Source organism: Montipora capricornis, chromosome 2 (genome assembly GCF_036669925.1).
Source record: "Montipora capricornis isolate CH-2021 chromosome 2, ASM3666992v2, whole genome shotgun sequence".
Lineage (NCBI taxonomy): Eukaryota > Metazoa > Cnidaria > Anthozoa > Scleractinia > Acroporidae > Montipora > Montipora capricornis.
The window spans coordinates 61,508,331-61,530,370 of NC_090884.1; the positions used below are offsets into that span (position 1 = coordinate 61,508,331).

General features: G+C 41.1%; 1 protein-coding gene across 1 annotated transcript in view; it reads right to left on the reverse strand.

The window, feature by feature from the left end:
- The window catches only part of LOC138030251 (ribonuclease 3-like), a 37,938-nt gene that overhangs the window by 3,486 nt on the left and 12,412 nt on the right, over positions 1–22,040 (reverse strand). The window contains exons 15-35 of the mRNA XM_068878154.1: positions 21,611–21,664; positions 20,450–20,495; positions 20,023–20,051; positions 19,734–19,812; positions 19,205–19,312; positions 17,001–17,139; positions 16,411–16,471; positions 14,613–14,672; positions 12,566–12,665; positions 11,089–11,126; positions 10,949–11,013; positions 10,236–10,306; positions 9,761–9,805; positions 5,947–6,000; positions 5,141–5,244; positions 4,019–4,124; positions 3,779–3,868; positions 2,412–2,460; positions 2,248–2,330; positions 1,643–1,746; positions 759–802 (exon numbers count right to left, since the gene is read on the reverse strand). Coding sequence (XP_068734255.1) covers positions 759–802; positions 1,643–1,746; positions 2,248–2,330; positions 2,412–2,460; positions 3,779–3,868; positions 4,019–4,124; positions 5,141–5,244; positions 5,947–6,000; positions 9,761–9,805; positions 10,236–10,306; positions 10,949–11,013; positions 11,089–11,126; positions 12,566–12,665; positions 14,613–14,672; positions 16,411–16,471; positions 17,001–17,139; positions 19,205–19,312; positions 19,734–19,812; positions 20,023–20,051; positions 20,450–20,495; positions 21,611–21,664 — 1,529 coding nt within the window. The remainder of the gene's footprint in view (positions 1–758; positions 803–1,642; positions 1,747–2,247; positions 2,331–2,411; positions 2,461–3,778; positions 3,869–4,018; positions 4,125–5,140; positions 5,245–5,946; positions 6,001–9,760; positions 9,806–10,235; positions 10,307–10,948; positions 11,014–11,088; positions 11,127–12,565; positions 12,666–14,612; positions 14,673–16,410; positions 16,472–17,000; positions 17,140–19,204; positions 19,313–19,733; positions 19,813–20,022; positions 20,052–20,449; positions 20,496–21,610; positions 21,665–22,040) is intronic.

Genomic DNA, 22,040 nt, shown 5'->3' on the forward strand with positions numbered 1-22,040 from the left:
GAAACTTCAGATCCCAGGTTTGCGGATGCAAAGCCTGGCTTTGTTGCCGTGTTATTTCCTTGGCCTGGTATGGTTTCTCCACCCTGTCTCTTTTCACCCAGGCCCCAGTAGTTCAAAGACCAGATAACTTTATCGGGTGGATAACTCACTATCAGACAGTTTCAATCTGTGCAAAGATTCTGCATTTGCTCGCATAACCGAGAAAATGAACACTTATAGTACTTCAAAGCAAAGGTGTATGCAAAAACCTTCGCTAACGTTTAACGTAAAGTATATTTTATACTCTGGATAGTGACGTATCCACTGGATGAACTTATCCGGCCATTGATAAACTGGGGCCAAGTGTACAAATGGTTACCAGCGATATGCCGCTAGGGGTAACCCTGCGATGGACTAGCACCCCGTCTAGGGAGGAGTGGCAACACTCTCAGTCACTTCATGCTACTAGCAACTGGGATAAGTCTGGCGATTCATGTGCGATTTACCTTAGTCACTTTTGGCTAACATCGTGAAATCATCGGACCATACCTCGCTACAGGTATTCCCAGTAGACAAATAAACGCCTCGTCATAATTATATTGACCGTTTCACTCACATTCGTTCGGCATCACACTCGTCGAACTTCGTAAGGGAATCGGACTGCAAGCAGCAGTTCATTTGAAAGGGAGGTTCAAACTCAACTAAAATGACTGAATCAGTCTTAGAAAAGGAAGGCGTCGGTTGTTTGCCACCTTGATGTCGGTTTCTAGCAAGTATACCTGTATAGTGTTTGTGATGCGCCGGACCAATGTTCTGCAGGACTCTAAAACAAAAACAAGAGGATAAATCATTTCTACCCAGCAATTTATAGCGTTTTCAGAATACCGCTTAAGCTCAACATGCGTTAACCGATGTCGCTTTGTCTAGTGTTTGGTAATGGTCTTGACACAGGGCTAACCATTTCCCACGTGCAAACACTAACCAGCGTTCAATAAAAGAGCTAAGTAACAAAGTTAAATACTACTGAGTAATAGTCACCGTTAAATACCATTTTAACCTAAAGATTTACTTAACTAATGGTTAGCACTAACCATACTTTGAGCAATTTTGCCCTGAATACTAACAGCTAAGGTAACTGAGAAGATTTCGTCGCCTGACACCTGTAGTCATTGAACAGATTTCAACATGGATTTTATTGGTTATATTTCTGCGCCAACAAACCCACCAACAAACAGCTTTTCATGGTATTTCACATAGTTGAGCGTAGACTGTCATTCGAAAAACTCGAGCACGGTATTAAAACATTTTGATGGCGATACGCACTTGATGCTAGCTTTGTAACAAGCTGACTATCCCCCGCAATTCGCACACGGTTGCTTCGATTTGCTCTCACTGTATACAGTTGTCCTGAATGGCACGCGGTCAAAAGCTAAGGGATTGGGGCGAACTTTGCTAGCTCTCCTCGAATTCCGTTTGGCTTTCTGGAAGCGCTCTTCTTCTCGAGGAAATCTCTCTTTAGTGAACCACAAGCGCCTGTATGCAAGCTAAGCCGATGCCTGATGAAAGTCATTAAGTAAGATCCTTGATGGATTTAAAAAAACGCTGCCTGCCGTCAAAGGCTGTCTAAAAATCCGGTCATAAATGGCAGGTAATTCATTCTCACTTGTATTGTGGCAGATCAGGTGTTTTTCCCTGATCACGTGACGTCAGACAACACTGCTGTAACTGCGACTTGGCGTCCATCCAGTCCTGATTGATAATGAACTCCTGTGAAGCAAAAAAGGAAACTTGTGGAATAGTTCATGCAAAATCGGAATTCAGTTCGACTGCTTGTAAACCTAATAGCTAATCAATGAAGGTGTTATGACAAAACAAAAAGGGAGAACGCGAAGTTACTTTGGAGTCAAGACTTTTGCCAGATTACTTATGGCACAAACTGCTGCCATTTACCTCGTAATGATACATTTGAATAAGCAGTAGAATTCAAAGGTCGTCCCCAAACACACAACAAGGGACAGAAAACCTTTTCGAACACTACGCCCCAAACTCTTTTCACACAGTGCGTGGGCTCCTTGACGTCACACACACCAAGTTGCATGAGACAGGGCCAACCGTTTAGAGACTGGAACTAAGTCTAACCGTTTGCAGACTAAAATTTTGCAAAGGTAGAACTTTCTCCTCAGTCGTTTAAGACCACGAGTGTGTCCCTGACCAGGGGCTTGATCGCACGACTTCCCGCTGACGAGATCATCGGGCTAAAAGACGTACCTCCAGGCGAGGGAAGAGACAAACGCGGCAAAATACTTCCACATGTCTGAGACCTTTGTCCACGTATAAAGCAGCAACGAAAGCTTAAACAAAAAGAACTTAGTTATCGCCTGCATAACATGTTTCTGTAGCCATTTGTTTGAATTTAGCATTCGCTGAATTACCTTCCAATACGTCAGCAAGAAGTTTCTCACGAAAACCCTTCATTTCAGCCTACAATGACAAGAGAGAAACAAAGAAAATTAACGACATCGCGCTAAATTGCTTTCAAAACGCTTTTAAATTGAGCATCGAAAGTTAGTTTGTGCTTGTTTGACTATAAATAACGAATATTTCCTTTGAAATCTAGCGCGACACTCCCATTCAATCTTGCCCCAGTTGTTGGAGCATATTTTATCATACCTTAAACTATATTTTCATGATCATTTTATTGTATGCAAAGTATTTTAATGCACGGTGCTTAAGAACTTAGATAGGAAATTGAAACGTGCAAACCAAATTAAGTGTCGCAAACAACATCGTCCCTCTCAGTTAATTTAAGTAACTTTCCCACGAGAAAATGTATTAAGCGAAAGCCGAATTTCCGCCAATGTAGTTGGAAACACGAGGACCGTCTTAGCGGCTCTTTCTTATAAAGTTGTAATACCGACCATGTTAGTTATCTTAACGTAATTATCTGTAGCGTTACTTTTCCCGCGGCTAGCCCTCACGGGTTAATGTAAAGGGCCGCGGAAACTTCGGTTTCTGTTACTATCAGTTTATCCAACAATTTAATTAACTTAAATTTTGCTAGACTGAAGTATCTACCGCAAGTATTTACCACAAGATTTTTCACCATTCTTGCCGAGAGTGTTATAATCACGTTAATGTAACTTTTCAAGCTCTTTGACCAATCATAGCTCAGCAGGAGCATATATAAACGCCAGTTTTTAGTAAATTGAGGGGAGAGTTGGCTGCCGGCAACGGCAGAGTGCTTAAGTTCCACGCCAGGATAAAAAAGTTAAAACGCTGAAGCTCTGTCTACAAAATCTGTCCCGTAACACAGTTGTTTGAAAGGTGGATATCGTTATCAACAATCAATATCCAAGAGGTAACCTGCTGGCAACAGGCGAAAAGACAACTGAAAAATCAGGGTCAAAATTATGCATATGACAATTTAAATGCTTGCAGACCAGCGGGACACACTGTCCATGAAGAACCTATAGATAATAAGCAACCCGGCTTCCCAGGATCTCTTGTTGTTCGCCGGCAATGGGTAGAGCATCGGCCGGTGTGACGGAGGTCGCAGGTTAGAATCCTCCGTGAGACCGCCTGATTTTTCAGTTGCCCTGTCACCCGTTGCAAAGCAACTAGTTTACTGGTTTTGATATCACACATCATCACACATCCGCTAGCCGCTGGACAGCGATTTTCACCCTACCTTTTAAACAGCCCTGATCTATGCGCTTAACGAACAAAATTTCTTTGGTTTTGTTAAAGCGACACTGAAATGAAAGACGCTCACGTAACTAGCCCTTGGCTTGGAACACACCTGTCCTCCGAAGTTAATGAGCTTATCAAGACCCAGCTCCCTTGAAATTTTTGCCTGGACTCGATGATTGACTAGAGAACTCCGCAACAGCTAGTATGAAAACAAAGAAATATAGCACTGTCAAGAACAGCAAAAGCAAGGTTATACTGACATAAACGAACAAGAAAAGACCACAAATCAGTTTATCATCGTCTGATATTGCCGACGATTCTTTCCGTGTATAGCTTTGTAGATGCTTACCGTAAGGTGTCCTTCGTGATGTTCAGAAAAATGCTTATAGAGGTAAACGGAGACGACAAATTGGAGCACAGAGTCTCCAAGGAATTCCATGCGCTGGTTACTACCGCTGAAGTAAAAAAAAAACGATTGTAATGACTCATATAATGAGAATCGTGGAAGAAACAGGAAAATGAACTCTCCCTAGGAAGGTTTATAGTCTTTACAATTAACAATTGAAGGGAAGTAAATCTTGCTTGCAGTGAAAGCGTCTTATGAAGGTGCGCGAGTCACCTTCTCCACGCAGGGTAATTCACTGTATGGGCTGGTACGGGGCGAGACGAAATAAACAAGCCCTTCCCAGATCCTTCTTTATTTCTCACGCCACCACCTTCCCACCTCACCCCATTGATGGAAATTTCTTTTTCAATCTCCCCATCCTTTCGCTGCCTCAAAAATTCAAGATGGCAGCCGAACATTTCATGAAGGGTATACACTGATTGTCATCCGCTGAATACTGCATTTCTTCGTCGGATCTATAAGGTGCTCATGACTTTCAGTTCATAACAGAATGTCTCATTCCGTTTTTTGCAGCAGGACAACATGCGTGCACCTTCATATGGCATACCGGTTTTGTTTCACGTTTAAGAATGAAATTGAACAACCGGTGAAAAAAAAAAAGAAAGAAAGAAAATGGAAAGCACTGAAGAGGGTATGCTTTCTGCCTCTTACCACATAGAACCAAGAAAAATTTGTGTGGACGAGAATTCGGTACTCTGTTTACAATACAATACAATACATACTTAATTGACCGCTCCCCATAGGGGCTTTTCAGGGCCAATGAAACACAATCAGCGAAACAACAGAACACAACAACTACAACTGTTAAGAATCCCAACTGGCCGGAGGCATACCAGTTGGCTATTTACAAGTGCAGCTGGGAAGTTGAACCAGGGACTACCAGGAACAAATTCAACGAGTGATCAGAGCAGGCCTTGAACCCGGGATCTCCGGATCTCAAGGCAAGCGCCCTAACCACTGGGTCACACTGCCTCCTTGAAAACTGGCCGGTTGATCGAGGAAGGCTGCTAAATGCAGGGGCGTTGGAAAAGTTCCACGGTATTAATACTTCGACTGAATACTTACAGAGTCAGGTTGTTGTAGCCAACTTGTGCATGAGTGAAGGCACGTGCTAACAAGCGAATGTGCGTGAACTCGATTCCACTCACTTGTTCAAACTCCTGTAATTTCTGGTGCAAAAGAAAGGAGGAAAATTGCAATATCTATCGTTTTTTAAACGAAGGTGTATGAGAGCTTAAGTCAAGAACTTATCGTGTTTACTACTTAATAAAACTCAATTGGAAGGGCATAACCAGTTGTCTGTTTCCAAAAATTAAGTTGATTATTACGGTCCGACGCGGAGACAAACTCAGTAAAGCCTGGTTTTCACCAGCGACACAAGCATAGCAGCATAGCTCTCGCAAGTGCAAGAACAAGGATCAAACTTTTTCCTTGTTGTGCTTGTGCTTGCGTTCCCGTATACGGAAGATATTGTTGACGTCACCTATTGTCATTAATGTGCCAACCAGAACCTCATTGGCCGTCGAAACAAAAGGTCTTTAGTTCCCGTGGTTCGCAAATTTGAATAACAAAAGCAATGTTTGTAAACAGATATCTTCCCTATAAAAACAAAACACGGCATAAGAACTACGTCTGGCCGTGTCTGGTCAATTAAAGCACTCGTTCCAGATTCCCCGCGTCTGAGCATTTAAACAAAATGGCGGAGGCCGTGGTTAAATTTCACCTCATCCAAAAAAATCTCGTTTTCCTCCTTTTGTAGTCGCTTTCGCTTTCTGCGTCGAAAGGGTTGAAGAAACAGCAGCACTGAAGATTTTACATTGAGAACATAATTTCTCGACCTCAAGCAGAAAAAAGACGAAAAAAGGCCAAACCTGAAGAAGTTCTGAAGACGCAATTAGATGTCTGTCGCCATTGGGCTGCCGGGCCTGGGAAGAATAGAATCCAATGCTGAACTACGACAACTGATATTAATCTTGGATAGCAAATGCAAGGTCTCAAGGTCTACTAATTTTTCGAGAAGCAAGACTAAGCAAGATATCGGAGCGTTCTGCATCGCTCTTAACTTTGCCCTCGAAGGTTTCACAATTAAGGTAATGTTTCCTTGGAAAATCATTCTGTACCTGCATTTTAAATGTAGGACATTTCATATATTTCATATCAGTCTTCATGTCATTGATGATCCTTTCGGAATACACATCATTAATCTAAAGGCCACAGTTGCTCGAAGGGTGGATAGCGCTATCCGCTGAATAAATCTCTATCCACTGGAAAACTCAATTGGTTTTGTTAGTGTTTGTCCGGTGGACAGCGTTATCCACCTTTTGAACAACCGAGACCAGATAGCTTGATAACTTAATGGTTAACAAGACGATCTAGGATCGTAAGTCGGGCTGTGGCCACACGTGTGCTGCTAGGAGCGTTGAGTAGTAGTTCTATAAAAAGATGTGTAATACATGGAAAGATGTGCATGTCTCAAAGAAAGATCACGAAATTTGTAATCACACTGGCAAAAACAACATGCATTTCGTCATGAAAACATTGCTGACTTGATGTCCGATCTCACCCATAGATCACTTGCTTGTAAAGCGCATTTGAATATGCCAATAGAAAATGCGCTATATAAATTCATTACCATTACTACCATCAACTTCACCAATATCAAGACTCTTGGGTAAATCTGCACTTGTGAGCTCAGGTGACGATAGAATTTGTTTCCTTGGTCAGCAATGCAACATAACGTTTGGGATTTCCAATAACTACTAGACTTTGCTGTTGCATAACACATTGCATGAAGCCCTACAGCACAGCATTGTTTACAAGTGCAGTTGCATTGTTCTCTAACACTGTTCACTGCAGTTATTTCATATGTACTAATATGCAGCCCTCTGAGTTCAGAGTTATATAACTCCTGAGTTCATAATTGTCACCAAGTGAGTGTATAGCCTGGAAATACTGTACTAAGTCCTGAATGGATGGTACTTCTAATAGTACACATGTACCTTGGGGATGGCTTCTACCATATTCATCTCTTGCATGAGAATCAAAAATCTTATAACTCCCATTATCAGTATTATTGATTCTAACACCAATACATCCTATCGTCAGAATAAATGAAGAATAATTTTGTGACAAGAGCGATTCAAATGAACTGTCTATAGGTATACTGTACTGATATCCCTCAATTATTGAATCACTGTTATGTAGATTACCTGCGTCGCTTTCACTATAATTAAGCTGGTAATTGTTCTCAGACATAGCAATCAATATTATTCATCAGAGGCTCAGGATTTGTTTCTATGTCATTACATAGATTTATTTCAGCACAGCATCGTCTATGATCACCATGCATTCTTGTACAAACTCATTGGTCCACAGCATGTGTACGACACTTGATATTTCTTCAGATTTACGCGTTTTCGTGTGCCAGTGTATTTTCCAAAGCAAGTAAACGTACTGTTTGACGAAATTTTCGTCGAATGGAAGCTGGCTTTTTCCTCACTTTTTCAAACGAACGGAGACTGGTAATTAATCGCCTACTTTTCATTTGACTACTCAGCCTGCAACTGATGTAACCATGAAGTTTTGACGGCAAAGGAGTGATCTTAAGAATCTTTTTCCACACAAATACCCTCCGTTTTCTGCTTTTCTGCGACAGACGTTTCAGCTTCTTCACAGGAATCCTACTTGGTTCGCGATCACGACATCTCGACACATGGCATTCACGTACAACACGGTTATGATTCCAATAAACAAATTTAGCATAACGAGATCTCAATTCCTCTCTATATTTTATTTTCACTACGCCATCATGTTGATGATGTACAAATGGCTGCATTGCCTCCCCAAATACATCACATTTTCCCAGGACATTCAACATTGCTCGTGTTGGTAACGCAATCGTATACAACACGCGAACGTACATGATTACACAGAAAACTAATGCACTGGCAAAGAGAAATTGATAGAACTGATAATCCACTTGATACATTGTACAAAATATATGAAATAATGATCATGACAGTCATAAAATTAAAGAAGTTACTTGCATCTTCGCTTCGGTAAGTGACGGCTTTCTTGTTGTCGTTGTTGTCCTCCGTGCCATTATGTTGATTATCAAATATCAGAAATATCAAAATTTCGAGTAAAGTTCCTTAATGTACTTCTGTCATTGCTAGTCATAGTTTGCACATATTTTGTACTCAATGACTGCTCAACTGATCTCTTTAGAACTTGTAAGAGCTTGATAGCAACATTTGAGATATTTGCCAAGCAAGAGTTCGCGGAACGACTTTCGAAATGGACGGTCATTTTCGTGTTTTGATGTGGGTCTACCACGACCAGTCTGTAAGTGGTTTGAGCGTATGGGACCTAACACCGTAACTCGCTTCTGCCATACCTGTAATCATTAATGTATGCCTACCATCGCAGAGAATCACTTCTAAGGTTATCTAAGAGAAATGAAAATGAAGCGAAATGAACATTGAGCCTTCACTACATATCTGCGGTATTGCCCATTGCACGTGACGGACATTTGCGAAGAAATACACTGGTAAACCTAGAGTCGGTCGCCCGACTAAATAGAGAATAGCGCAGCCGCTCAGTCATTGGTTCAAGCCCCGGATTCTAAATGCAACTGTTGCTTTTATAAATGTGATAATCTTTCTCTAGAAAATTATATCACGAAATGCCCCGATCCCTTCAATCTCAGCAAAATACAGAACTGTTTCTCATAAGAGGGGACCTGACGAAACTCACAAATCCTCAAGTCAAATATAAATTACTCATTAACAGCAGCTGCATTCAATCCTGCGCACAAAATCAAGTAGTTCAGTTGTTGACGATCCTCATACACAGCTGTAGCTTAAAGGCTCTTAAACACGAAGAGTATCAGAAAATTAAGGGATCACTTCACGTCATTCAAGCACGACTGATTGTCTAAGATGGCGATCGATAAAAAGCAACAACGAACGAAATGGTCTATGAAATCTGCGGATATGAAATCAAGTAAGGCTATGATCCTCGCAGTTATGAAGGCAATTTTAGCAATTGTGTACTGAGAGAAGTCTGAAAAATTCAGGACTTCAACAGGGTTTTTGAACCCGTGACCTCGCGATACCGGTGCGATGCTCTAACCAACTGACCTATGATTACTTTCATATATCATTTCGTTCGTTGATTCATTCATCACGGGAACATTTGAACTCACAAATGACCAGCTCCCAACATCAGTGGCTTTTCCTAGCTCAGTTGGTTAGAGCGTCGCACCGGTATCGCGAAGTCCTGAAATTTTCAGGCTTCTCTACGCAATTGCTTCAATTGCGTTCATAACTGCGAGGATCATAGCCTTACTTGAAAAGGCAACAAGGAGACGGAACCTCTAAATGACATTTCCAGCACGAAAAGAGAGATGAGGATTTCAAAAAAAGGAACGACAAATAACATCTCATAACATATTACAAGCACATTGACTTTAGGGGCATTTTTATTGGACAAATTATCGAAGATCTCTGTATTCGACCACGGTTGATTGACAAGTCATCCGCATGTGCCACAGGCACCGCCCATTTTATAGTGCATCTTCGGGTTTAAGCCGAATTATCTGGTGCAGCATTCATTTTTCTTTTGGTGTGACTGAGATACAAAGTACGTCAAATTACGCGAAGAACGCAGTCGAAAGAAATATACCTGCAAAGGATGCTTGGGTAAGTTCGTCCAGACTTCTCTTAGTTCCTGAACAAAAGTCCATGGAAAAAAGAAAACAGTAGATTGACCACAACACATGTAACACTTTAATGGATTAATCCATAAGCAGAATTTAATGTACAAGGAGTAACACCTTGTCAAACGGACATGGTGATTCTCGAGTCGTCTGATAACGTAGGCCTGTGAGGAAGCGAGGGATAGGCGACTTGAACGAATGAGAGCCTTTCTCTAAAATTCTTAAAACCAGGGGAAACTGTTCTAACCAATCAAATCATGTAAAAGTACTGTGGCGAACCAATCAGACTCACGCAGAGGCAGAGGCTTTCTGACCGCAAAGAATCGAGCGCGGGGAATTACGTGGCCAACGCGATAACTGAGAATGAACTTGAATTTCAACCGAAGAAAGCAGTTTGGAAACAAATAATCTGGATTGGAGGATCGGATTGAAATAACAAACCTCCTCGTCAAAAGCAAGTTGAGTGAAAAGTTGTGTGGCTGGCTTTAATCCACTTTCGAGGTATATTGCCCCTAGATGGAACAAAGGAGATAAAAGAAATACTAGCACTTGAGTCTTCTGCTTAGCGAATGTAATGTTTCATTTCAGCAGCTGGTCCAACTGATTTTTTAAGATTCATCCTCAAAAGACCCATGGGCAGATTGTGGCCGCCAGCGGAAGTCTAAGCTAGCGCAAAAAAGACAAAACCTTTCTTGGACAGGCGTCTTATTTATAAGCGCGAGTTACTCTTTTGAGTAAGATCTCGTTTAGCAACCGCCATGTTGGATTTAACATGGGCGGTATTGGGACAAAGGGGAAGAAAAGACAGTTTTTTTCTCTCCTCCACCTTCTCCATCCCCACTCATTTTACCCCCACCCCTTCTATTGCAATTTTTTTCTCTTCCCAACCTTCCGTTGCTTCAACAATTCAAGATGAATGACATTTCGGGAAGAAGCATACTCAGTGCACGTCCGCTAGAATTCGCCTGCACTGCAGGCTACACTACCACTTACTCTCCCTGGTTCTTCAAGGATGTTCCTGAATACTAGTAAATACACACACAGGTCTGTTGAGATCATCGCACATTGCGTACAATCATCATCAACTATCTTTCTGCTGCGAATACTTCCGAAAAATGTTGAACATTTCAGTCAAACGTAAGTTTAAAACTAACCTAGAAGAGCTTCAAAACAATTAGCCATCGCATGGTTGAGATCTTCTTCCAAACACAAATCAGGCCTGGAAATTTATAAAAACAAGATAAATCGTCAAATGAAAATATCAAGACAGAACCAGTGTCAAAACTGGACCTACCCGTGTGAGTACTGCATATAATCCGACAAGCCTAATTTCTGGTGAATGAAAAAGATTCTAAAATTAGTAAACACGCGCCGCGATGGACCAAGGACCATTTTCACTAACCTAGACTACCTCCCTACCCTTCTCCACCCTCACCCCTGTGGTGATAAAATAGACTTTGAGAGATTCAGCATCGTTGCTTTTTGCGTATTAAAACAGAGAAAGGCAAAAGGAGGTGTGCTGCTTCTCATGAAAGCAAGGACATTTCTATAAGTCGTACTCAAGACTTTTCTTTCTCCGACGATCTTACTTGGTCATGGTGTGAGACTCCTGGATTCAAAACATTTACAAAATACAACTAAGTTACAATTTACCACATCAACTGAGTTGATATGGTAAATTGATCACCTTAGAGAAATTTGAAAGCGACGTTTCGAGGGTTAGCCCTTCGTCGGAGCGAATGCTCGAAACGTTAGCTCTCAAATTTCTCCAAGTGATCATTTTACCATATCAACTAAAATGACGCAGCACCACAGTTTCTTTAGAAATTTAATTCCTTTATCATATCTCCCAGATCGTACGCGCCTAATCATTAGTCAATTTAGCGGGCCGTACTCGGCAGTACGGCCTGCTGTACGGCCAGCGATTTTTGAAATTTTGATAAAACATTCTCTAGCAAGTTGTTTTTATGTCGTTTCTGTTACATGGACTTGTAAAACTGTTTGAATCTTGCAAGTACCTATTTCAAAAAGCCAAGAACACTTGTAAGTTTTTCGGATTTTGACAGGCCAATCTTTGTGGAAGTCAGTTGAACCTAACGCACATGCCACGAGATTCTCTTTTCTGAGTTGATGTTTCGAGTGTTAGCCTTTCGTCAGGACGAATAGACCTCTTTACAGTTGTGTGCTTAGTTACCTGGCCTTTAAATGAAAGTGAAGCTGATGATAACCTTGTTATGATACAGACCTCTCTCCTTTTTTTATGTCAATGATGTACTTGTCATGCTAATTAGTAAGAATTTACATAATAAAAGCAGTGAGGTTTCTATCAAAAGAAGGTCAACTCCAGCCTCACTTTCATTCAAAGGCCAGGTACCCTAGCAAACAACTGTGAAATGGACCATTTGCAGGACAGGCAATCATTAAAATGTGTCAAAATTAATGTCATTCAACGCACCAACTAATAGTCTTTACAAGTGTACTGACTTTGACAAAAAAAGGAAAGGAAGCTTTAAAGAACATTGCCCAGAAAGAAACAGTTTACTGGAAAAAAATAACAGGGAATAAAACAGAGTGCAGAATTATTTGTTGAACGTTGGTTTTTCTTCCCTCAAAACGTTTTGGGAAAGAGTCGCTAGCCATTTGCCTCTCCCCATGCAACATGAAATATGGAGGCCAAACGGGAGAATGCATATGTAAGGACACCCTACATTTCTTGTTTATTGAAGGCACCACGTAAGTCGTCTCTGTATGTACTGCCTACGCATGCTTACCTGGGCCAGTTGAGCCAAGTGCTTGTTTTGTACAAGAGCTGAGCGGTACATGGCAAGACCTCCCTCAGGCTTGTACGGCAGCATGAAATATAAATGAGCACTAGAAAAGCAACAAGACAGTGTCAACATGAGGAGTGATAAACCAGTGCACGAAACCACTTTATTTCTAGGATCGTACAGCCTCAATCCAGTAAGTATATTTCTTTGCATCGTGTTTCGTGTTGCTTTTAAGGTATTTCAACAACAGAACACGAAGTATCCCGAGAGGTCGACCTCCCATGATCACAGAGCTTCATTTTTACCACCCAGACCAGAAAACCATTGCGTCAATTCGTCTTTTCAGTCAAAATTTCCTGCTATCCTGAGCAAATTCCTCTTGGGCGACCAGAAGCTTGAAGTATCAGTCTGATGTACTCAGCTTGTAAAGTAGGTCTGTCGGTAAAAATTTGTCTGAAGCCCCGTTCAAACACGGTAATGATAGTTGATGACAGTCGATGATAGTTTTAACTATCAAGCGTGTTTGAACACGAACTGTCATGCACTATCATGACGGTTTGTGAGACAGTTTTTGCGATGACTACCACAGTCGGGATGTTACTGGAAAGGCGAAGAAAGAACTAGAGGTAAGCTTAAGTCAAAGTGAATTGCATCAAGTTCACTTTTGGCTAATGTATTATCTATATGCCCAATGAGGACTTTTTCAACCCTTACTGTAATTTGAAAAACCAACGGTTACAGTTTCACAGCAATGACAGTTTCGATCCAATCCGCCAGGGATTTGATGAGGGTACGTACTTTCAAAATTTCGCAGAGTACCTCGTACTTCATTTATCATTTATTTATTGATTTAATCTTTATTTACCAACGGTACAATTCATCAGCAATATAAAAACCATATGTACAATTACAAATTTAAAACCAAGTATAGATAAAACTATGTAAACTACATTAACTATCTTACTCAATATCATACAATAAAAGCTGCTTTCCATGAATGCCGTGTTTAGATTAATGGCTTGGATAACCTCTTTAATCAGTCGTTTGAATTGAATGACGGACTCTGCTTTCCTTAGTTCTAATGGCAAACTTCCAATACTAGCTAAAGCTGTTTTTGTAGTAGTTTGTGCACGGTTGCGGAACATTTACTTTATTCACAAAGTCTCTCAAACAGTAACCAGAATCGCGATGGAAAAATTTCAAGCAGAGATACTCAGGTGATAGTACCTGTAGGAACTTAAATACCATTGTTGCTCTTTCGATTTGCCTTTGAGAGACTAGGGATTTCCATCCTAAGAGTTGAAATAAATTGTTGACATCAGCGTCATTGTTAGAGTAGGTCAAGACAGGGCTGCTCTGTTTTGTAGTTTTTGCAGTTCGCCCTGCAAAGCTACTCCACAGAATCCCTGCGATTGTCCCCGCGACGTGTCGGAGCCACTTATCGACTAGTGTGTACCGGCCTGTAGGCTTCCCTATCTTCCGCTCGTAACTTCTCCACTAATCTCTCCTTCGTACCCACCCTATCGTCCTTCCTCGTTTGTGGCGGCCCAGCAATTCTTCGGCAAAGTCATCCTGTATTCAATTTGCTAAAACTGTGACAATAACTTAACTGCTCTTCTCGGCTGGTATAGAGCCATTTTCGTCGCAAATTTTAATACGCCATCTTAAGTGCTGATATTTTTTTACAATTTCACGAGGTAGGAGACTAGGTACCAGTTAGCAGCGCGATCTCATCGCGTGATTTTGACAACTATCATGAACCGTTTGAACGCAGATATAATAGCCAATGATAATGAATGATAGTTGAAATTATCATCGACTATCATCAACTATCTTACCGTTTGAAAAAGTGCTTTGAACTCGATTTCGTTGTTGAGCTCCAATCTTAAGCCCAAATATGGCGTGGCGTGACCACCCCGCTTGTGGCAACGTACCCTACTCTTTTCAACAAACAGAACCAGCGGGTGAGATTTGAATACTGAATATTGCCACAAACACTTCTGGAAGCAAGAGTCGATCATTTACCGGCTGCAAAATTAAAGTGTGTTACCTGCATATTAACTCCAAGACAGAATCTCCGAGGAATTCCAGTCGCTCATTATGACGTATCCTAAGAATGGAGATAACAAAAAAAAACGTTTGACCTCAAAAGTAGCCAATGAGTGAAACTCTCTTCACCATATAAACCTAATAAAGGTTTTAGCGAGATATGTTTCAGCGGCTAAAACCGCCATCGTCAGTTTCAAAATCATTGTATGAATGAAGTTTTTGTGCGTGAAATCGTAAGCAATAAAGGGCGGATTGAGCCTCTTATTTGTATCAAGTCTTGTAACACGGTCGTTTCAACAATTTTTACCTCGCTGCCGAGGAAATATTCCAAAATTAATAATTTCTTGTGGGGGCATCTTTGATGACGTCATTGTTTACATTTTGTGTCGTTAACATGAAGGCATCAAGCTAATTGACTTCAAAAGGAAAAAAACTTGTTAAACTGAATTAAATCTCCACAGAATTTTAAGCCGTTTAACTTTGATAACAAACCAGTTATTAGAAATCAAAAACTAACCAAATTCTTCGGTACATTAGCGGCTAATTATCCCACACACTCTTTGTAACATTTCGAATTTTCAAAGCCATCATTGCTCAAAGATATGGAATATCGCATTGTGCAATGCACTTTCAATATTCAGCAATTTATTCTTAGATGACTGATTAGAAAACGGTAGCCTTGTGCTAATGAGGGAAAAAAGGTAAACAAAGATTCCCCTCCAAGCAAATCTAACTAGTGTTCTCTTGATTAAAGTTACTTTGTCCAAACGTTTTTGACTCCTCCTCGGACTGGTGTATTCTCTCTTCTTTACTGTCTATCTAGCTCAACATCCTTCTGAAGAGCCGTTTCTATGACTCCTCAGCATTTGTATCCTGTTTGAAGATTTTCAGACGTTACGTCACCTGAATTCTTCCTCCTTCATGATGCCTTTGTGAGTATCTACTCTACCTTTCTAGTTTATTCTCTGCCTTCCTCAGTCCAATTAGTTGTCTGGATGAACTTTCACTCAAGGCTAGAGCGCCATTATTGTCAGCAAAACTAAAGGTTAGTAAGCGTTAGTTATTGTCTTAAAACTCAACAAGGTTATTGCAAACACACAAACAACAAATCAAGTCGGCCATTCTACAAAAGCACATGGTAGAGCCCCCCTTAGGCAAGACGCATGCTCCAAGTTTCGCTGCAACGAATATGCAATCTTCATACACGTATTATTAACGAATTTGGAAAAAAAATGATCGAACTGGTACAATTAGAGGCCAGGGATTGCAAATGAGTTAAAGGGGAAGTTTCCAACTGAGTGTCAAATGGAGTAGACGATTGCTTTGATTTTTTATTACATCTATGTCTACATGTTCCAGCACTCTGCCAAGTCCCCTCAACTCATAGTTGTTTCTGCTTCGTGGCCTCATTAGAAAAAACAGGCCAGACCGCAACACCTTGAACTTCGAGCGCTACATACTTGCAAATGGTGGGTGGGTTCTCAAACGTCGAGAAGAGTTTATGAACAAGCGTTGTGGGCGGGGATTATGGGCAATAGTCGTTGTCTGAGAACAACTAAAATGTGGTTTTATCAAACAATAAAGGTAAATTAACCACCGTAAGAAAGATTGTGAGCTAACAATTCGAGTGTTAGCACTTCGTCAAAGCGAAGTGAATTCGTTAAGCGAGGGGGCATCTAAAATTGCCACAGACAAACTGCACAGGCAAAAGGTAAGTAATACTGGATGCGGAGAACTACAGGGCAAACAAAATAAAAAAGGTTATTGCATGTACTTTTGTTACTTCAACCATAACTCACATGGACTGGTTTTCTTCCATTTTTCCGAGGTTAGACATGACCCGTATCAGCTGAGTGATACCTGAACAAAGGACGAAGAAGATTAAAAAATGTCTACGATAATCTGGGGCCCAAATCATGAAATGAAGCGAACGACGTATGTATTCCGTACGAATAATGGAGCGAGAACTGTCAACAGCGGCACATTTTGCACATTTCAATTCAACTTCTTTCTTGAGAGCTAGACCAAGTGCTAATTTTTTGTTGTTTTTTGTTCTGGTTAAGAGCTGGGGTTTTTTGAGTTTAAAAACATTCCTTAGCTCGTGCATTTTCCCGCGCATGCAGCATCGATCTTATTTTTGTCCATATTTGGGCATAAAATAGGTGTCCGAAAATCTTCACCTTTGTTCCAAGGAAAAGAGATGCAAGCTACATGATTCAAGGTCGTGTGCTTCTGCTTTACTTCAAGTATAAATTGAAAATAGTTTTCAGAAATCCCACAAGATTTGAAAGAGAATTTGAGAAGACTATGGTCACAGTAGTGGTCTTTTCTCGTCAAAAAGCAGGTAAGATGAATATTTGCCAGTAAGATAAGATCGTGCAGCACATACCCTTTTTGCGCGTGTGTAATTGTCGCACCTTCCTGTCTCCATATCGAGGCTTTTTAACTCCGCAGTTTGAAAGAGAGTTCCGCGCGTGATCTGGGTTCATGCCAAAGTTGAGGTAATAGGACGGATGAGTCAGAGCCAGCTATTATTGAACACGAATAAACAAAAAACAAAGTTCACTGTCTTCTACACAATAAAAAGTAGGGAGTTTAAGAAACCACGACGACTACGGTGACGAAAACGTCACTTCAAAATAGAAGTTTGAGCATTTCTAAGTGTTTCATAATTATTCCAAGATGTATAAGTTGTATAGATTACACCAGTTAGTTTAGGTTGTAGTATCCTATAACTGGATTGGTACGGATGTGATTGACATAAAGAGAGAAAATGAAAGATTCGATGCGGTATGTTTTAATTTGATCATTTTGTTGAATGAGGCAGTGTGGCCCAGTGGTTAGGGCGCTTGCCTTGAAATCCGGAGATCCCGGGTTCAAGACCCGCTCTGACCACTCGTTGAATTTGATCCTGGTAGTCCCTGGTTCAACTTCCCAGCTGCACTTGTAAATAGCCAACTGGTTTGCCTCCGGCCAGTTGGGATTCTTAACAGTTGTAGTTGTTGTCTTCTATTGTTTCGTTGATTCATTGGCCCTGAAAAGCCCAATGGGGAGCGGTCAATTAAGTACGTATTGTATTGTATTGTATGTTGTAGTTTTGACGAGTACGGGAGAGAAATGCACAAAAATGCGTGCCGCGCGATCATTTTTCCTTTTTTCACCTAAAATACAACTACTTTTTGGCGTTGTCGTTGCCATAGCGTCGTCGTTTCTTAAACTCCCTTGTTTAAGAAAAGACGACAGCTACTGTAAAGTAACAAAACAATAATATCACTGGTTAAAAGAGAAACAAAAATTGTTTTGCACGTGCAGCACGCATTTTAGCACATATTTTTGTGTTACTTTGCATAACAACGACGCGAAATCATCACATTTGAGGTTTTGACGACAACGTGAGCATACAAGTCATGTGAACCTTTTATTCTTTATTTTTATACTCTGAAATCGCTTGTACCAATTTAGTTTTGGGACACTTCGCACACAATGTGCGACGTGAACGAGATGGAGCAATCGCAAAAGATTCTGGAGTGACGTTTTGGTCAACGTCGCCGTTGTAAATCTCAAAGTCCCTAAAGCCCAGTGCAAACGTACGCAACATTGTTGGCCAACATTGTTCCAACATTATTGGGTGTTACATGTTGCGTCCGTTTGCACACTCTATTGGATCTTGTTGCGTGTTGTTGCACTGAGTTGTTGCACGAAGTTTGGAACTGGTAAAACTTTTGATTCAACAATTCTCAAAACTTCTTTTGTTTCCGGTGATCGCCGAAGCGTAGCGCAGCAATGCGGTATCCGTTTGCACAGCTCTTGCAACATTGTTGGGGGCCACGCACGCGCATTACATATGGTCTCCATGGAGACAGCTACGCATTAACATGTTGAAAACTAGATGGAAGCCGAATTCTGTAAGTTTACAAAGACTCATGGGTCGTATCCTTCCCTAAATCCCACAATACACTGCACGTCCTTACATTGTTGGGAGTAGTTGCTTCCATTTGTACACAACTGCCAACACCATCCAACATCTACAGAATAAACAACTCCCTTGGGTGTTGTTGCGTCAGTTTGCCCTGGGCTTAATACTGCCCAAGCAAGAAGCGGGAGGTATTTTACCTGAAACTAGTTTTTTTTCAATGGCCTAGTTTCCACAAGTCTAACCGACGTAGCTTTGTGGTTGAGCTTCCAAAATTGGGAAGGACAAAGCTTTATTTTCTGTTTGGAAGACTAAGATAGTATTTTTTCGAGTGTACCGGTGTCACCAACGGCAAATACATAATTTCAAAACAAATTCATAGGGGTACTTTCCTTGTACATGAAAATTCTGTCATAGGAAAATTCAAGCAAGTACGACTTAAAGTCGAAAACTTAAGTCTTGACGAACTGATACTCTCTTCGTTCTAAAACCTAGGACACCAGACCAGATAGGATTGACTCTTGATTACTCTATTAACTGTTTTATTCTCAGATAATCAAAAACTCATTTTGGGCTATACTTCAGTCAAGTGGGGGTAAGAAGTTTACCCAGCCGAACAAAGAGTTTGAAGGATTGTGACTTGGGTGGCGGACATTAAACAGGGGAAGAGAAGACTATACCTGAAGTAAGCTCCGATCTTTGAACTCATAACCTATTTTCTTGTCAAGGGAGTGTAAACACGCGTGATAGCGAAGGTGGTGAACTAACACAGGAAGTAGCAGGGCGTGCTGAAAGAAAAGACAAAATTGGTTTCATTAGTCTGGATGGAGGTGAAAAGCACTTAGCTTCTCTTCAAGTGCAGGCAAGAAACACCATTCATGAAACTAATAATTCGAAAGAAGTATTAAAATGTGAAAGTGATCGCAGATTCCATTCGATTCGCCCGGAAGTGGACTCAGCCACCGGCGACTCGCTCGGACCAAAGAAGATTAGCCCAGCAACAGTTAAATCGATAACGACGACTTTCTAGAGGGAAACTATCGAATGATCGGCAACTTACAAATTATCATAAAGTAACTGGTTTTCTGCTAACTACCATCAGGTGAATCGCCATAGGGCGAATAGCCTCCAGGCGAATCGACCGGATACACCATTCGTCGGGCGAATTGACCTTAAATCCAGCAAAGCGAATGCACCTGCCAGACTCACCTGACACATGTCTGATTTTAATCCGGTTTTGATCATGCCTTTACTGCCCACTTCCACCAACACATCACGACGCATGGAGCTAAAACAACAAAGGAAACCTGAAACGTAAATACAGTCTTCCCAGGCAAAAAGAGAAAATCTAACCGTAATAAGATTCATAAAGCGTGATTAAAAAGGCTTTTCAGTCATCTAGGATGCTTTTTTCTAACTAGTAAGTAATTCGAGATATCAGAGTTTAACCAATCATTTCGTGTATCTGCAGTCAGTATAATAGAACAAACATATTCACCTCGTTAGACGCATCTTTTCCAATTCAATCTAAAATAAAATAGAATTACTTTCGATTAGCTTACATTCGCTCCACCTTCTTCCTCACACACGTGTTTCCACGCCCTTTGTGTCAGCTGCAGCAATTTGCTCTGCGTTGTGATAGGCCAATTTGGTTTTGGCTTTCAGGTACTCAATAGACCAATTCGGCTAACTCAATGTTGTACCCAATTCAAATCTCTCGGGGTTGAGATTCTTTGTGTGTTGAATTTGCATGACAATGAAGCATTCACATTTAAATGATATGGAAATTCTTGGAACAAAACGTTTTATTCCCAGAGGATTTGAATTGGGTACAACATTGAGTTAGCCGAATTGGTCTATTGAAAAGCGCTCTTACATACCCTATTTATAATCACACACCCAAAGGCAGTAAGCAAATCACTGACCTTTAGCTTTACAAGCTTGTCTTGATTCTTACGACTTGGTATAGGCCTGAAAAATAGTAATTGTCATACACTGAAAAGCTTTGCTCAGTAATCTGGGACTAATGCAAAGAAACTGAAGTCTTCCCCGAGAAAGATGAACAAGTTAATAAAAGCGTGATCAAGGGATGACAAGCCTCGTCACGAAGACATCATCAACAGATACTTATCAAAACAGTCAGCATTACATGGCCGATTCCAGATAGACTACGGGGATACCCGGAAAAAATCCGAGTGCTACTTTGCGGGAGTCGAAGCAACGACCTTCCCATTACTACTACTTCGGATGCTCTACCATTGAGCTATAGGAGACCCGTTTCCCTGCTAGCAGATTCTGTGTCTTCTTTGCGTTTGCTGGGCTGACGAGTACGGACAATGAGACCTCTGCCAAAGGTCCAACCTCGCTGTGTTGAGCATGCGCGGCGGTTACTTAGCGACCGAATGCTAACTTCACATAACGACAGCGGAATTACTGTAAAGGGATGCACAAGACACAGCGGACCCAACGCATTTCCCAAGTCACAGTCAGCCAACTTAGCTATTTTCCTTAACTTATCATGGGGCATGCCACGTTTCGAACAGTGCCGTCAACGGTTGTGGACAGCGGTTGGATCAAAGTGAGCTTCGACCCATGGCAAAGGTCTCTTTTCCCGTACTCTTCAGCCCAGCGAACACAAAAGAAAAGAGACCCGCTATGCTAGCAGGGAAGAGACCCTTGGGAGTGAGGCCATCAAACTTGGAGAAAAGGAGCACTCGGATTTTTTTCCGAGCATCCCCGACTGAGTCATCACCGACAAATGAATCTCTTCATTTCATCCTCCGGGGTTAACAAAGAAAATATATCTGTCAGTAGAATCGAGAGAGACTACAATTTTGGTGCTTCAGGCTTTAAATAACAGCAAAGGGCAAGTTAGTTTGTGCCAGCCTTCCTTCTCTGCATGCTCTCAAGTAGAGTCCAACCAACTGGAACCATCACTTCCTCAGCTGAGCTTCTCTGAAATTGGTGGAAGATGGCGGTGTATTCTAATCCCTGATTACGGTAGCACGCTGAGACCAATGAATGTTTTGTTGTAAATAGTGTAACAACTGTAGCAGTTAAAATATGTATAAAATAAATTTATTTACGTGTTTGAGATGAGATTCCTCAGCTTGTTGTGAGTTTTCAACAGCCTCTGATACCTGAAGAAAACAAAAACATCAAAACATAGAACACAAAGCCACCAGTAAAAATTTTAAATGAGTTCTAAAATAGCGGGAACGAGAGAAGACTACATATGTCGACCTAGGACGGCAAATCATTTCCATTTGCTCTGAGGCTTTTTCACACGATGACTCCATGAGTTATCCTTGTGAACATAAATTCAGTGTTCGCCTCAATAACTACACTTGTACGCAAGTTCAAACATATAACTCTGTCATAGAATAAATAAAACATGGAGTATCCCTTTTATATCTCAAAATCAGCAAGAAATGATGCCGAGAGATTACAAAACCAAGTTTGAAGTATTACAACAGTACAGTAACTGATCCCAGTCTACACATTCAGGGGCACCCA